A 16,950-nucleotide genomic window follows, 5' to 3' on the forward strand; every position below is an offset into this window, starting at 1 on the left:
AAGACCTACTTTTACCGGGAAGTAGTCTCCCTCTCTTCTACACACCCTAACCTGAGCCTCACTATCCTCATAAAAACTCTTTACAGCATTTAATAACTTACCACCTATTCCATATACTTGCAACATCTGCCACATTGCTCCTCTATCCACTCTATCATATGCCTTTTCTAAATCCATAAATGCAATAAAAACTTCCCTATCTTTATCTAAATACTGTTCACATATATGCTTCAATGTAAACACCTGATCTACACATCCCCTACCCACTCTAAAACCTCCTTGCTCATCCGCAATCCTACATTCTGTCTTACCTCTAATTCTTTCAATTATAACCCTACCGTACACTTTTCCTGGTATACTCAGTAAGCTTATTCCTCTATAATTTTTACAGTCTCTTTTGTCCCCTTTCCCTTTATATAAAGGGACTATACATGCTCTCTGCCAATCCCTAGGTACCTTCCCCTCTTTCATACATTTATTAAACAAAAGTACCAACCACTCCAACACTATATCCCCCCCCTGCTTTTAACATTTCTGTCATGATCCCATCAGTTCCAGCTGCTTTACCCCCTTTCATTTTACGTAATGCCTCACGTACCTCCCCCACACTTACATTATATATATATATATATATATATATATATATATATATATATATATATATATATGTCGTGCCGAATATGTAAAACTGGTCAATTATCAAGAACTCATTTAAAATTAAGTCCTTTCTAAAATTTTCTCTTTTACATTTAAAGATATATTTTTTTCATTAATGTTAATGTAAAAATTTTTAATTTTGCACCAAAAGAATCTTAGAAAACTTACCTAACCTTATTATAATAAGAGCAATTTATTTTAGCCTAACCCAACTAGATATATTTTAGATTTGTTTACAATAATTTAATACTAAACAAACACAGTGAAATATATTTTTTTTGTTAGGTTCAGAATGATTTTGGCGAAATTATTGCATACACAAATTTTCACTTGTCCTATATGGCAAGATGAGCGTTGCTATTTAAGCCAAGATCGCAAGTTCTGCCTATTCAGCACGACACATACATATACATACATACATACATATATCTTTCTTTCAACACACCGGCTGTATCCCACCGAGGCGGGGCGGCCCAAAAGGAAAAACGAAAGTTTCTCCTTTTACATTTAGTAATATATACAGCAGAAGTGGTTACTAGCCCCTTGCTCCTGACATTTTAGTCGCCTCTTACAACACGCATGACTTACAGAGGAAGAATTCTGTTCCACTTCCCCATGGAGGTAAGAAGAAATAAACAAGAAGAACTAGAAAGAAAATAGAAGAAAACCCAAAGGGGTGTGTATATATATGCTTGTACATGTATGTGTAGTGTGACCTAAATGTAAGTAGAAGTAGCAAGACGTACCTGAAATCTTGCATATGTATGAGACAGAAAAAAAAGACACCAGCAATCCTACCATCATGTAAAACAATTACAGGCTTCAGTTTTACATTCACTTGGCAGGACAGTAGTACCTCCCTGGGCGGTTGCTGTCTACCAACCTACTACACATACATACATATATATATATATATGTATGTATGTGATAGTGAGGTGCTGGCCAGACCCCTTATATAGCTTCCTTGGATGCTTCACTTTCATAGTTCCTTGATAATGTGAGTAGTCACGAAAGCGCTTGGAATTTCTCTATTCTTTCAGAGTGGTTGTTTTGCATATTTTGAAATCACCTGTTTACTGTGATCTTATTGCATATATATATATATATATATATATATATATATATATATATATATATATATATATATATATATATATATATATATATATATATATATATATATATATTTTTTTTTTTTTTTTTTTTTTTTTTTTTTTTTTTTTCTTCTTTCTTTCTTTTTCTTTTTTTTTTTTTTTTCAACAAGTCGGCCGTCTCCCACCAAGGCAGGGTGACCCAAAACAGAAAGAAAATACTTTCATCATCATTCAACACTTTCAGCACACTCACACATTATCACTGTTTTTGCAGAGGTGCCCAGAATACAACAGGTTAGAAGCATATACGTATAAAGATACACAACATATCCCTCCAAACTGCCAATATCCCAAACCCCTCCTTTAAAGTGCAGGCATTGTACTTCCCATTTCCAGGACTCAAGTCTGACTATATGAAAATAACCGGTTTCCCTGAATCTCTTCACTAAATATTACCCTGCTCACACTCCAACAGATTGTCAGGTCCCAAGTATCATTCGTCTCCATTCACTCCTATCTAACACGCTCATGCACGCTTGCTGGAAGTCCAAGCCCCTCGCCCACAAAACCTCCTTTACCCCCTCTTTCCAACCCTTTCGAGGACAACCCCTACCCCTCTTTCCTTCCCCTATAGATTTATATGCTTTCCATGTCATTCTACTTTATATATACAGGAAGGCCCCACTTATACGGCTGGTTAGGTTCCAGGCTACCGCCATAAAGCGGAAACCGCCATAAAGTGGAACACCCTTTTTTTCCACTTACAAATGCATACAAACACTAGATAACAAGTTTACACTAACATATATTAAGTTAGCAATAGAACCAGGCATCAAAAAACAATAAAAAGTACAATGCACACATAGTGCACTCATTACTTACCTTAAAATATTTATAGTCTTAATCTAGGGTGAGACAAGTAGTATTTATTGTAAGAAATCAAGTGTGGTATGTATGGTAGTCAGCCGGGCTACCATACCAGGCCAACCCACCCACACATACAATTCTATGATATTTAAGCATCCCAGAGCGATAAAATGTATATACAGTTCACTCATTACTTACCTTAAAATATTTGTAGTATAATGTAGGGTCAGGAGTAAGTAAATGAGATAAAACGAATAAATGAGAGAGAGAAAGAATGAGTACATGAGAGGGGACAGGTGCAGAGTTATGTAAACAAACCAGGCGAACGTAAGTTTTGTAAACGAAATGTACACGTCTGGTTTGTGTACAAGTTACATTGTGTACAGGTTGTCTCTGCATTGATACGGTAGAATAAATAAAGAAGAACACTCCCATTCTCATGTAACATCATTTTAAGAAGAAATGATGCTCTGAGTGAAGGCAATGGAAATAAGTCACTCTGTCTGACTTTTTTGGGTTATCCTAGGTTCTCTACACATATGTTGTTATGTATGATAATCTTTGTAACTGTATTTGTGTATACCTGAATAAACTTACATACATACATACAAAAGGAATAATTTTCTACAGTTACCCCCAGTAACACATTTTCTCTTATGTTAGATTAGAGAAAATGTTATTCTTGGCATCACTTGTACAAGTTATCTGGCTACGACATCTCATATTTATGTTTATTTATTCTATTGTATGGTGTATTTATCATCTTTTTATGTTATGTATCGTGTTTATTATATAATTTTGAAAAAAATATCATGGATGGATTAATGAAAATGTGTATATTAACGTAATATACGACATTTAATAAGACTCGGTGATTATTATTATTATTATTATTATTATTATTAGCATTTCTAATATGGCGTCACTTGTGCAAGTCGTCTGCTACCACATCTCATATTTATGTTTATTTATTCTATTGTGGGGTGTATTTAACATCTTTTTATGTTATGTATCGTGTTTATTATATAATTTTGAAAAAATATCATAGATGGATTAATGAAAATGTGTATTTAACGTAATATACGACATTTAAATGAGACTCGATGATTATTATCATTACTAATATGACGTCTGGAGACATAAGACACTCTTACCAATTTTAATGTGTACCTGCACGCCAGCACAGTATGTAAGTTTATTTAAGTACAGGTATACATAAGTATAATTATCAGAGTATATATAAAATATGAAATAACTTTTAAAAACATTCAAAATTTTGGAGTTTCCAGACAAAATGGAGAGACTTAGTGCTTACTGAGCTCACAAAGAATGTAAACAAACAAGGTGGGGCGCGGTGACCGTATTAGAAAGTCAGGTGGGGGGAGCCGTATAGCGAGTTTTGGTCATAATTTGAAATATGACCGTATTAGCGGAACGCCATAAAGTGAAACGCCGTAAAGCGGGTCCTTCCTGTATACTTCTAAACTGTTGTATTCTGAGCACCTTTGCAAAAACAGTGATTATGTGTGAGTGAGGTGAAAGTGTTGAATGATGAAAGTATTTTCCTTTTGGGGATTTTCTTTCTCTTTGGGTCACCCTGCCTCGATGGGTCACCCTGCCTGGGTGGGTCACCCTGCCTCGATGGGTCACCCTGCCTGGGTGGGTCACCCTGCCTCGGTGGGTCACCCTGCCTCGGTGGGTCACCCTGCCTGGGTGGGTCACCCTGCCTGGGTGGGTCACCCTGCCTGGGTGGGTCACCCTGCCTGGGTGGGTCACCCTGCCTCGGTGGGTCACCCTGCCTCAGTGGGTCACCCTGCCTCAGTGGGTCACCCTGCCTCGGTGGGTCACCCTGCCTCGGTGGGTCACCCTGCCTCGGTGGGTCACCCTGCCTCGGTGGATCACCCTGCCTCGGTGGGTCACCCTGCCTTGGTGGGTCACCCTGCCTCGGTGGGTCACCCTGCCTCGGTGGGTCACCCTGCCTCGGTGGGTCACCCTGCCTCGGTGGGTCACCCTGCCTCGGTGGGTCACCCTGCCTCGATGGGAGTCGGCCAACTTGTTGAAAAAAAAAAAATATATATATATATATATTAGGATCAGAAACAAGTCTTCCATTTAAATCTTTTTATTGACAAAACAGTTTTTACATTTATATAAATTTAATGTTAATACTAGAGTTATTAACATACAGCCTCGCCTCACTTAACGACCAAGTTCCATTCCTAAGACCACGTCGTTAAGTGAATTCGTCACTAAGCAAGGAACATACTATAATGGTAGTGGGTTTGTGTCAACCATCTTTGATATTGTTTTAATGTCACCTTTGTACCATTTATAACATTTCTGGTATATTTTTAAATGTTTATACAGTAGTGTACTGTATATTGTAATAAACAGAACAGAGGAAATCAGCACTGATATACACCTACCATCCGACTTACGACCTGCTCGACATACGTCCACTCGACTTACGACCATGCATCTGGCAGCTGGTGCTGGGCCGGCTGATGCACACCACTGTACAATATTTGACAATACTCACGGCGGCAATGTGTCATGCAGGCAGCATCAGTTTGAGTAACCCTGTCCTATCAGCAGCATCATACTGTATTAACTGTACTTATTGGACAGTAAATTTCACCATGGCCCCTAAGATGAAGTTTGAATCTTGCACTGGAGATTGTGGCAAGAAAGGCTCTTACTCTCGAACTCTCTATTTGTTTTCACTGTTGCACATAAACCTGTCTGTATCTGTCTGGCTGTATATCTGTGTATGTATCTCTGTGTGTCTTTGTTTGTCTACCTGTGTCTGTCTACCTGTGTGTGTGTCTCTTTGTCTACCTGTGTGTGTCTTTCTGTCTACCTATGTGTCTTTCGTCTACCTGTGTGTCTGTCTTTCTATCTACCTGTGTGTCTGTCTCTATCTACCTGTGTGTGTCTTTCTGTCTACCTGTGTCTGTCTTTCTATCTGCTTGTCTGTCTCAGAGCCACTCATTAAGAGTGTAATTGGTCTTGAAGACGCTATATTAATAATAACAACACAATAATAATCACTGAGGCGCATTAAATGTGTATAAAACGTTGATATAGACATTTTGCTTAATCCATCTATGATTTTTTTTCTCAAAATTATATAATAAACATGCTACATAACATATAAATTAACATATATGAGATGTTTTTCTGGTCGGCTTGACAGAGTGAACAGGAACCATTCGTGTCCGGGCTGGTAACAACAACAACGTTTGTTTACATAACTCACAAACCTTCTACACACTCATTCGTTTATTCATTTAATCTTGTTTACTCACCTCTCACTCTACATTAAGACTGCAGATATTTTAAGGTAAGTAATGAGTGGACACGATTATTATATTATAGCTTAATAATAATATTATTAATATTAGTACATATGTATTATTGTAATAATAATTATTATTATTAATTTATGGCACTGGAGCACAGATCCACTGTATAGCACTTTGTCTGGATTATTTGGGTTATCCTAGGTAATTTATACTATGTATGATAACTTCACTTACGTGTACCTGTGTGTGAGAGAGATATACAGAGAGACAGACAGCCACATTCAGTCAGCCACCCACTCACCCACCAGGCCACCCACCCACCCACTCACCCACCCTGCCAGCTATGTATTACACACGTTCCAGAGTTGTTTCTCTTTACTTAGGTTATAGGTTATACAACATTCTGGCAGGATGACACTACCAGTGGTATTCTCCCATTCCACTGTGTCGACAATACATAAAGATAACAGTAACATATGATACTGTATGCCATGTAAAATTTACAATACATACCACTACCATGTATACATTATATACAGTAAATAAATAATTAAAATATAACAATAGAAGTAAATTATAGTAAAATAGAATGAAATAATGATTGCACATTACATTACAGTATTATGTAGGTAGTTTATATAGGAAAGGTTTGACATTATGCGCTACCCAGTATGTCAGCAATTTTCAAAGGTTCAACTTGCGTCCATTTTGACTTACGACCGGTTGGTCGGAACCAAGCTTGGTTGTAAGTCGGATGGTAGGCGTACATTGTTTAGATATGAATACTGGTCTGAGAGCCCGTCGTAAGTCCGAGTCGTCAGTAAATGAGTACGTCGCTAAATGAGGAGAGGATGTACACGAGGTGCATATCCCAGGAATTTATATAATATACATGTGTTGTGAATTGTCTGGTCTGAGCCCCTCGAAGGAGGTTCCCTGACGCTGGTGAGAAAGGGTTCTTGATCCAGGGAATGGGATATGTGTGGTTCCCTGAACTGAGCCTTGAGAAGCCTTTTACTCCTACAAGTTTAGCGCTCAATGTCTCGCCTGATATCTATTTTGAAAAGATAATAATTTTTTCACCTTTTAGTTATTTTTGTTATTTTTTTAATTAATCTTTGAGTTATTGGTGTTGGAAGTATCTCAATGGTACGTGCAGCTACAGTGGTACCTAGGTATATGTCCGCTTTGGAATAAGTCCAACTTGGTATATGTCCTGTTTGGACGGGAAAATTTTTGCTCGATGTACGACCTTTGTTTGGAATACGACTCGTGTGTTAGAACGTGTATGAGTCAGAATGACTCGTGACACTGCAAGCTACCCTTGTTTACCACTCTTGAGACAAAGCCATGACTGCCCACTAGTGTCAGTACGCCCATTGCTACCATTCAGTGAACAACCTGTGCTGTAGCTCTGTGAATTTTCACGTGATTTTGTGTTTTTTCGTAAAATTTTTTTAGTAAATTCATTAACCATGAGTTCTGAGAATGTTAATGAGAAGAGCCAAGCAATGAAGAAAATGGTTAGGATCACCATCACAGTTACCTGTGATGTGGAGGTCAAACAGCAAGGCTGTTTGACCATTTCCGAAACATCCTGAGGAGAAGGCAGAAGCAGAGTTCTTAGAACAGATTGTTAGTAAAAGTCAGACCTGGTTAGCTTCACCCAAGTCCAAATAGGGAAAAGAGAAGGGGACTCTCCTTCCAAATAATAACATTTCCTCATCCTCCTCCCGTCTCGGCACTACCCTAGTAGGCACTCGACTCTTTTCGGCAAAGTAAAGTCAGGGTAAATTTGCATTTATTTCATCTAACTCCTTTGTATTTATGTATTTTAGTACAGTGGAGCCCCGGTTAACGAACTTTTTTCATTCCAGTAGTATGTTCAGGTGCCAGTACTGACCGAATTTGTTCCCATAAGGAATATTGTGAAGTAGATTAGTCCATTTCAGACCCCCAAACATACACGTACAAACGTACTTACATAAATACACTTACATAATTGGTCGCATTTGGAGGTGTTCGTTAAGCGGGGGTCCACTGTATTAAGCAGTGTTTAAATTATTTTATACAACCCCATCAATGTATAATTAGCCAATAACAATAGGATTTTTTTTTCATGGTAATAGATTAATCGTTTTCCCTATACATATTTCTTATGGGAAAATTCGTTTGGTATACATCCTGTTTAGTATAAGTTCAAGGTCCTGGAATGGCTTAAGGACATATACCGAGGTACCACTGTATTTATATTGCTAGGAAAGCCTTTTTGGGTAGATAATTGAGGTTTGTTGGCCATTAAATAGCATTAAGTGGCCCCATGATGGGACTTTTGTGACAGATGATCCTGTCAGTGACTCAGTTTAACTGCCAATCTATTTTAGTTTGGCCTTTTAGGACATTTTAAAACAATGATCACTTGTAGTACTATCCCAAGATAGGATAGTAATGTAAAATAGGATAGTAGTGCCCTAAGATAAGATAGTAGTGTCCTAAGATAGGATATTAGTGCCTTAAGATAGAATAGTGAAATCAGAAGATAGGATAGTAGTGCCTAAGATCAGATTTTTCTTTTCAAAGGTAATGCCAGCATATTTCTGGTCCTTGGGGGAGAGAGGGCCCTTGCTAGAAGGGGGAGAGAGGGCCCTTGCTAGAAGGGGGAGAGAGGGCCCTTGCTAGAAGGGGGAGAGAGGGCCCTTGCTAGGAGGGGGAGAGAGGACCCTTGCTAAGAGGGTGAGAGAGGGTCCTTGTTAAGAGGGTGTGAGGGAGCCCTTGCTAGGAGGGTGAGAAGGGGCCCCTGCTAGGAGGGTGAGAAGGAGCCCCTGCTAGGAGGGTGAGAAGGGGCCCCTGCTAGGAGGGTGAGAAGGGGTCCTGGGATGTAATTCATTATACAAAATAGTGTAAAATATCTCCAAAAGGTGGACATGGTGGTGATTAAATAACAGGAATGATATCTTGGTGTATCATAGCCATCAACACAGAGATAGCAATGAGAAGATAGCAGGGACCATGTCCTCTCATCATACAACAGTTAGGCAGACAGCTGCTGCCAGGAGACACACGACAGGTGTCAGATACAGCTGTGTTCCTTCACTGGTTGACTCTAACACACGCATTTCTGGAATGAAAACAATCATGTTAAATATAAACTAACAACTGTAGGGATAGGCAAAATTTGAGGCCTTTCACTACAGAGCTTTCATCAGACGCTTAGTAAATTTTGGTACTGCTGTGTTTAAAGCAAGTTATTCATTGAGCAGTTAGGTAACCATTAGTAAATTGATGGTGTTGGGCCCCTCAAGGGTGGTTCCTTGACACTGGTGAGGGGGGCTCTTGATCTAGGAAATTAGATCTGTGCTTCAGTCCCCTGAATTAAATCCGAATACCATCCATCCCCCCCCCCCACAGGCACTGTATAATCCTATGTATGGGTTTAGCGCTTCCCCATGATTATAATGATAATGTTTGATGGTGTTGGGTCAGAGACAAGTAGAGCATTTGACACGCTGTAGGAGCGTTGTGCTGGATAAGGCGAACCGGTGAGTTTAACTTGTTCAGCCGGGGTGCTTTCTGCCGAATAAGTGGAATAAAAGCTTTGTCTTTGCTCCAAATCTGCAGGAATCAAATTGAACGTATTAATGAAACATTAATAGATTAATACAAGTGCAACCAGTCAGTGCTGCATGGCCCTTGTGGGTTTAGTGCTTAGTTTTGAATGTAATAATAAGCAGGGACGAATTTACCACGGAACTAATGAAGCTTAAGCTTGAGGGGCCCCTAATCCCGGAGGGACCCAGAAGCCACTCTAGTCCACATTCCCCTCAAGGCAGGTTCCTTGATGCTGGCGAGGGGCTCTTGATCTAGGGAATTGGATCTGTGCTCCAGTTTCCCGAACTGAGCCTGAATACCTTCCGTCTCCCCCACAAACGCTTTATAATCCTGTGGGTTTAGCGCTCCCCCATGATTATAATAATCTAGTCCACATTGTAGAAGGGGTTGTGAAGGGCCCCGCTGTATAATCCTCCGGGTTTAGCGCTTCCCCCTTGATTATAATAATAATAATGTGAAGGGCCCCCATAACAGTTCACAATCTTCAGGGCTCCATGACAGTTGACAAGCTACAGGATCCCATAATAATTCAATTAGGGCCCCCCATAATAGTTCACAAGTTTCAGGGCCTCACAGTACTCGTATGACCCTTGTGGATTTAGTGCTTAGTTTTGATTATAATGATAATGGAGTGAAGAGGCGTGTACCTTTCTTAGTGGAGAAGTAGATAGTGTCCGACTCCGCCGACCATCCGTACTTGTTCCTGACCCTGACAACTGCAACATAGTCAGTAGCAACCTGCAGGTGTTGCAAGGTGTGGGTCAGCAATAACCTTGACCCCTGATGACCCACGTCGTCATCATCGACTGGTCGTGACACATTCTGCCACGACCCTCCAAATATCACTGACTGGTCACTCTGTTGGTACACAATAATATTAACAATACTACTACTGCTAGTGCTGTATGATCCTTGTGGGTCATACAATGCTAGTGGAATACCCTTTAGAGGTACAGAACAACCATGGGGGGGATAGAATGATAGCTCTAGGCCTTTCATGGCCTTGTCATCAGTGTCGAGGTTGGGAGACTACACTCTTCCATCTTCACATCTGCCACACTCGTCTTACTCGCAGGTATCTCATGGAGAGGCTCTGCTCCACTGTGAGAATTGTCAGGTTCCAGTTTTTGTTAGCTACATTCTGTTGGACTGCCCACTTTATCAACCAGCATGCAGAATTTACCTACAACGTCGCCACCGCTCTACTGCCCTTACTTTACCTTCCCTTTTTGCTGATGGAGCCTCTGATGATGCTTCTAGCACTCCCCACAGCCCTTTCTACCTCAACCTCTTGCGACCTTCTACCCCTGCACTATCCACTGCCCCACTGCACAACATAATCATCCCTCCCTCTTGCTACCCATTACCCCTGCATCCTTCCCTGCCCTGCTGTGCCGTATGACTCTTGTAGATTTAGTGCTGCTTTTTTATTATCTAGGCCTTTCGTGTTGTAATCATTGCAGCATCAGAAGCTTGCAAGTTGCAGAAAAGAGGCCAAGCAGATAAATGCCCCCAGGCACTTCCTGTCTCCTGCCTGCCTTCTCTCTCAAGTAAAGACATTCTAAACCATACCCCCGGCCGGGATTGAACCCGCGGTCATAGAGTCTCAAAACTCCAGCCCAGTGAAGGGACTTGAGCTAGAGTTCGTCACGGCCACGCTAGCTGGAGATTCGTCTGTAAAAACTTGCATTTGTGGTCACAGAGGTGCCTGTGCTAACTTTCCTATGGTGTAGAAATATACCTAGTTGGATGAATCTTATTGTGGCTAGCTGGTCTAGTGGCTAGCGCGACGGGCTGGAGTTTTGAGACTCTATGACCGCGGGTTCAATCCCGGCCGGGGGTATGGTTTATTTGCAATCGTATCATTACGATTTCTTAAGTCATAAAGACATTCTCTATGACTGTATCTACTTAGACATCCTCTTTTTCTGGAACTTGCAAGCTCCTATATGTTGATTGCAACACGACAGGCCTACAGCTATCATTCTATTCCCCCATAGTTGTTTTGCACCTTGTTTATTTGTGATATTTTTATCCTATAAGGGTATTCCATTCTCAGTTTATTTCGCTGTAATCTCTAGCAGCCTTCCCAACCGCTGACAACAACACTGGTCTGAGTTGATTTATAACAAATTATATTCCATCAGGCCAACAGCACTTATGGGTTTAGTGCTTTGATTTATAATAATAACTGACAGCAACAGACCTATTACACAACCTTTGATTATACTTCCTCTAGCACCGTCCTTACTAACCTCTGTTATACTCTCCACCCCTCGCTAGTCTCTTGATCAAGTATACCCCTCAAGGGAATTGGATCTGTGCTCCAGTTCCCCGAATTAAGCCTGAATGCCTTCCACAACCCCCCCCCCCAGGCGCTGTATAATCCTCCGGGTTTAGTGCTTCCCCCTTGATAATAATAATAATAATCTTGATCAAGTATACCCCTAAAGGAAGGTTCCTTGATGCTGGTCAGGGGCTCTTGATCTAGGGAACTGGACCTGTGCTCCAGTTCCCTGAATTAAACCCGAACACCTTCCATCCCTCCCCCCCCCACAGGCACTGTATAATCCTACTGGTTTAGCACTTCCCCTGTGCTGTATAATCCTCCGGGTTTAGCGCTTCCCCCTTGATTAAAACAATAATCCACTCTGAGAACTGTCAGGTTTCACTCTCAGTTTACCATATTCTATTGGACTGTCGTTAAGGTTAAGTACAGTAATATACTGTACTTAACCCTTCATCGCGCAAGGGGTCCGAAAATTTGAAATTCGAACTGAACTCCCTATGGTGGATAGAGTAACTCAATACAAGGTCACTGATCCCATATAAATTGATTTCTGATGGTTAGTTTTCGAGCAATTGCCAATCTCCGAAGACCGAAAATATTAGGCTGCTCCCGACAAAGGGATTAAAAAATTTTATGTTGCAAACTTGCAATTGTTAATAAAACACACCAAAACAATTTTTTAAATTTAATATACAAACAGACAATATAAAAAACATAAATGGAACTTGTATCAAAACATTTTTTAATTGTTACAAAAATATAAAAAGGAAGCAAATATCAACAATGCCAAATTGCAAAGTGATGCAAGTTTCAATCCCTATATTCCTGAGATTCATTTGGAAGACCAATGATTCTATATTGCTAATTGGCAAGATGGAAGTCTGAGAAACAATTTCTATCAGTCTTTATGCACAGATTTACTTTGCATACACTACACACGAATGACGATGTTACCGTTTTCTTCGAGGTGCTGCAATACTTGCAAGTAAACGGCCTTTGCCCTGCCATTGGGAAGTGCATTAGACTAATGTCTTTCCTAACACTGTCATCAGGCATTTCTGTACGTTTTCCCCTCCCAGGTTTCACTATGCCAACACCATTGGAAGTACATGGTGAATTAGTTGGTGAAGGTCTTGGAGTTGTTCTTAGGCTGCTCCCTCTAAGGTTTTGTCCTTTAGACCTTGCAATTTCAGAGATAGAATTCCTGAAATACTTCAGTTGCATACACTTTTGCTTTATTGCTCGAGAATCACGGCAATAAAGCAGCCATGCATTCACAACAGCAAGATCAAGAATATAGGCAAATAGCCGCATGTACCAACGTTTTGATTTCATTGGTGTTTTGTAGAGATGCACCAACATGTTGCTTTTGTCAATACCTCCCATGTTTGCATTATAGTTCTTGATGACTGCAGGGCACGATATTTTCTCTTTCCTCTTTGTACCCCTGTTATATCTGTCAACAAGACTCAGAGGCTCGACCCCAATATCAGTTGTCACTAAAGTCACAACTTTGGTGTCCTTCCATCTTACAACAAGGACACCATCATTGTTGTTGAAGCAAAAATTGCCCCTGACCACACTGTTCCTTTCCATTTGTTTGATAGGCACCAGATGTGGCTTACCACATCTATTGTCACGTACTGTTCCAGTGTATCTGCAGTTATACTTATCTCTTAGTAGCTTGACCAAAGGTATACTTGAAAAGAAATTGTCAGCATAGATTGCTGATGTGTTGGTCTTGTTCATAGTTTGTGCAAGTACCAGAACAATCTTTGTACTTATTGGAAGTTTAGATTCTTCCTGTGGCAGCTGTATGGGATGTGTGTCAAAAGTTATTGTTCCTTGATACATGAGTATATCATGTATGAGTCCATCTTGACTTGCACGACAAAAAAGTTTGAAACCCCACTTATCTGGTTTTGTTTTGATGTACTGCCTTAGGTTTCCATCAGTTTTACCCTTGAAACCAACCATGACTTCATCAATAGATTGCTTGGGTGTAGCTGGAATTTTCAAGCAAGCATTAGTTAGTTCAGTGTAAAGAGGCCTTACTTTGTAGAATCTGTCATTATCCTTTTTTGTGTTGTCATTGAAATGAATATGACTTCTAAGGTACCTAAACCTCTTAGACGCCATGCTATCTGCAACCTGTGGGCTCCTAAAAGCAGCTTTCCAATAGTCTTCGAGGGATGGTAGTGAATTAATACCCATGAACAACAAAATACCTATGAACCTCATGATCTCTTCAGAATCTGTTGAAAAAGTACTATTTACGTCTTGTTGCCTTGTATACAAATTTGTTTGATATGCTATGTTATCTATCATGGCTGGAGTAACGAACATACGAAAATACTCATATGGAGACCTAATTGCAAGAGGCTTTTCATGTTCATATGCCGGCAAAGGATCATTTTCAATGTCATCTACGGTCCACTCAGATGAAACTTGAAGAGCAATATTCTCATGGATCTCTTCCTCATCCGGGTATTCCTCAATCCTAAAAGTTTTCTTTTTCCTCATTACTTTCTGCTTTTTGGCTGGCCTTTGTTTCCTTTCTTCCTCCTCATCATCATCACTTGACATCTCTGCATCCTGTGCATCCGGTGGCAAGTATTCATCACCACTATCCAGCAATTCTGGTTCGTCTACCTCTGGTTCTGAGTCACTGTCTTCAGAAACGCAGACATACCTCGACCTGCTGGTCGACTGCTCCCCATAAAACAGCCTCTCATGGAACTGGAAGGACAATAGAAACCTCCTGTATAAATCCAGACCACTACAGAGTTCATATATGCAATTGAAATTTTTTTATAAATATTTATTTGACTATAATTGGACATTCCCGGAAACTCGCGCAAGACCGAAATAATTCGGACTAAAATGCTTGCACTTTTTTCAACTGCATGCTACACTCATATTATGCTTCACACGGACTTTAGGTATATATCAAAATATGCCTAAACTATTCATGTAAGCACTAAACACAACAATCAGTACTTACCGACATTGTAGAATGTATAATCCAAGAGTAGATTAGTAAGGGTGGAGGGAAAAATGCGTGTGTGTTCGAAGCCAAGCCGCCAGTGTTTATATTTTAATCTCTCAACCAATGGGAAGGCGGCAGAAGCGAACTGTACTTAGCTGAAGAGACTCAGGGAAGGCTTGTGATTGGTTGGAACTAAAGAATGGGAAGCTGGCCGCGCGGGGCGCGAAGTATGACACACGCCAAAAACACGTAATCAATACCGAATTTTTTCGGCCAAGAGCACTGAAGGAGTGAAATTCTTGAGTGTGTCTAACTGTAACTGTAGAGTTTAAAGTGTAGTACCTGAGAGACTTACTATAACAGTACTAAATATCTTCAGCTCTTCAAGGGTAAGAAATACTGAAGGAGTGAACTACTTCAGTGTGACTATATTATAAGTGTATAGTCTAAACTGAAGTTCCTCTGAGACTTACTCAAACATTACTAAATATCTTCTGCTCTTCGAGGGAAAGAAACCGTCCTCCAAAGATATAAGCTTTAGTTGAAGACAAAGTGAAAGTCCAGAAGAACATCTTGAAACACAACAGTCGCCAGCTGGAAGACCTCAATATGAAGAAATACGAGGAGAACATGCTGGTGGTGCTTGGATGTGAAAGAAACTATGCAGGGAAAGAAAGCTTTGAAAGCTTCTTGAAGGAAAATATTCTTTTTCCATAGATCCTGAAGATTTTGTTTTCCAGATGGAATTAACTCAACTGTATGCAAAATACGCAATTGAGGCACAACTACGATTTGCTAATTCTATGGACTTTGGAAAACACTTAAGCACTTCTGGCATAGGCATCAAGAGAATGAGTGCCAGGTATAACTTTGAGTATGACTATCAAGGAATGAGATGGATTGATACTTCTGGTAAAACTTTATGAACGTAGTGTTAAAAGAAAAAAGCCTCTATTGGATGAAATTTCCCGAAAAAAACAAAAACTAGTAGACAGCAAAAAGAAGAAGGAACAGGAAAAAACTAAAAGAGAAGAAAAAAGAATGGAGAAGGAAGGTGAGGAAGATTCAAGCAGTGACAAGGAACTGCCACCTCCCACAACTGATCCAGAAGTACAGAATGATGGGGAATCTAACAAGGTCTCAAGTCAGGAAACCACTACTGACAATGATTCTCTTATAAGTAGTTACATAAACAACTTTATAGTTTCTACTGGGGCAGCAGCTGAGTCAGAAGAACAGCAAGAACAGGAGACCTTCATTGAGGAGCTTCTCTTCCCTGACAAACCACCAAATCCTGTAGAAGAAACAAGTCCACCTGTCAACTTTGACACAAAGCCAGAATTTGTACAGGAAACCCAAGATTATGATTTCGACCTGGATGCTCTCTTTCACTGAATCAATCCTTCTGGGCCGCTATCACTCGTAGTAAGTTAGTTTAATATGTTTATTATGCACCCCATACCCATCCTGTGGGCGGTAGTCACCCCACACCCATCCTGTGGGCGGTAGTCACCCCACACCCATCCTGTGGGCGGTAGTCACCACATACCCATCCTGTGGGCGGTAGTCAAAAGATTACAGAGGTACATAATTGGTCCAGGGACTGGACTCCAAAGTTTTGATAGCTGAGCAAGTTACAGAGGCAATGAACTCACAATTTACAAAGGTAATGAACTCACAATTTACAAAGGTAATGAACTCACAATTTACAAAGGTAATGAACTCCAGGTAAGTCTGGTCACAATCATGACAAGTTACAAAGGTATTTACAGATTACAGAGGTACGTAATGGGTCCAGGGACTGGGCCCCCAAAGTTTTGATAGCTGAACTAGGTACAAAGGTAACGAGCTCACAAGTTACAAAGGTAATGAATTCTGTAGAATGGTTACTTACGTTTATACATGGCTACAATCATGAACAAATTATAGAGTAATGAGCAATTCACACTTCCACACCCGGTCACAACTGTAGTGAGTTATTGGTGCAAATATTGATTGTTGAGTCACACACACCACACACACACACCTGGACAGACTGGACACCTGGTCCAGCAAATGGCTTCTCGAATTTAATCCTGCCAAATGCAAAGTCATGAAGATAGGGGAAGGGCACAGAAGACCACAGACAGAGTATAGGCT

At 40.3% G+C, this 16,950-nt stretch overlaps 1 protein-coding gene across 1 annotated transcript in view; it reads right to left on the reverse strand.

Moving 5' to 3' along the window:
- Window positions 1-6,267: 6,267 nt before the first annotated feature.
- Window positions 6,268-16,950, reverse strand: part of LOC128700968 (roundabout homolog 3-like) — an 88,867-nt gene continuing 78,184 nt past the window's right edge. The window contains exons 7-8 of the mRNA XM_053794485.2: window positions 10,180-10,390; window positions 6,268-9,041 (exon numbers count right to left, since the gene is read on the reverse strand). Coding sequence (XP_053650460.2) covers window positions 8,944-9,041; window positions 10,180-10,390 — 309 coding nt within the window. The 3' untranslated portion in view covers window positions 6,268-8,943. The remainder of the gene's footprint in view (window positions 9,042-10,179; window positions 10,391-16,950) is intronic.

This window comes from Cherax quadricarinatus, unplaced genomic scaffold (assembly GCF_038502225.1).
Source record: "Cherax quadricarinatus isolate ZL_2023a unplaced genomic scaffold, ASM3850222v1 Contig7, whole genome shotgun sequence".
NCBI classification, from domain to species: domain Eukaryota; kingdom Metazoa; phylum Arthropoda; class Malacostraca; order Decapoda; family Parastacidae; genus Cherax; species Cherax quadricarinatus.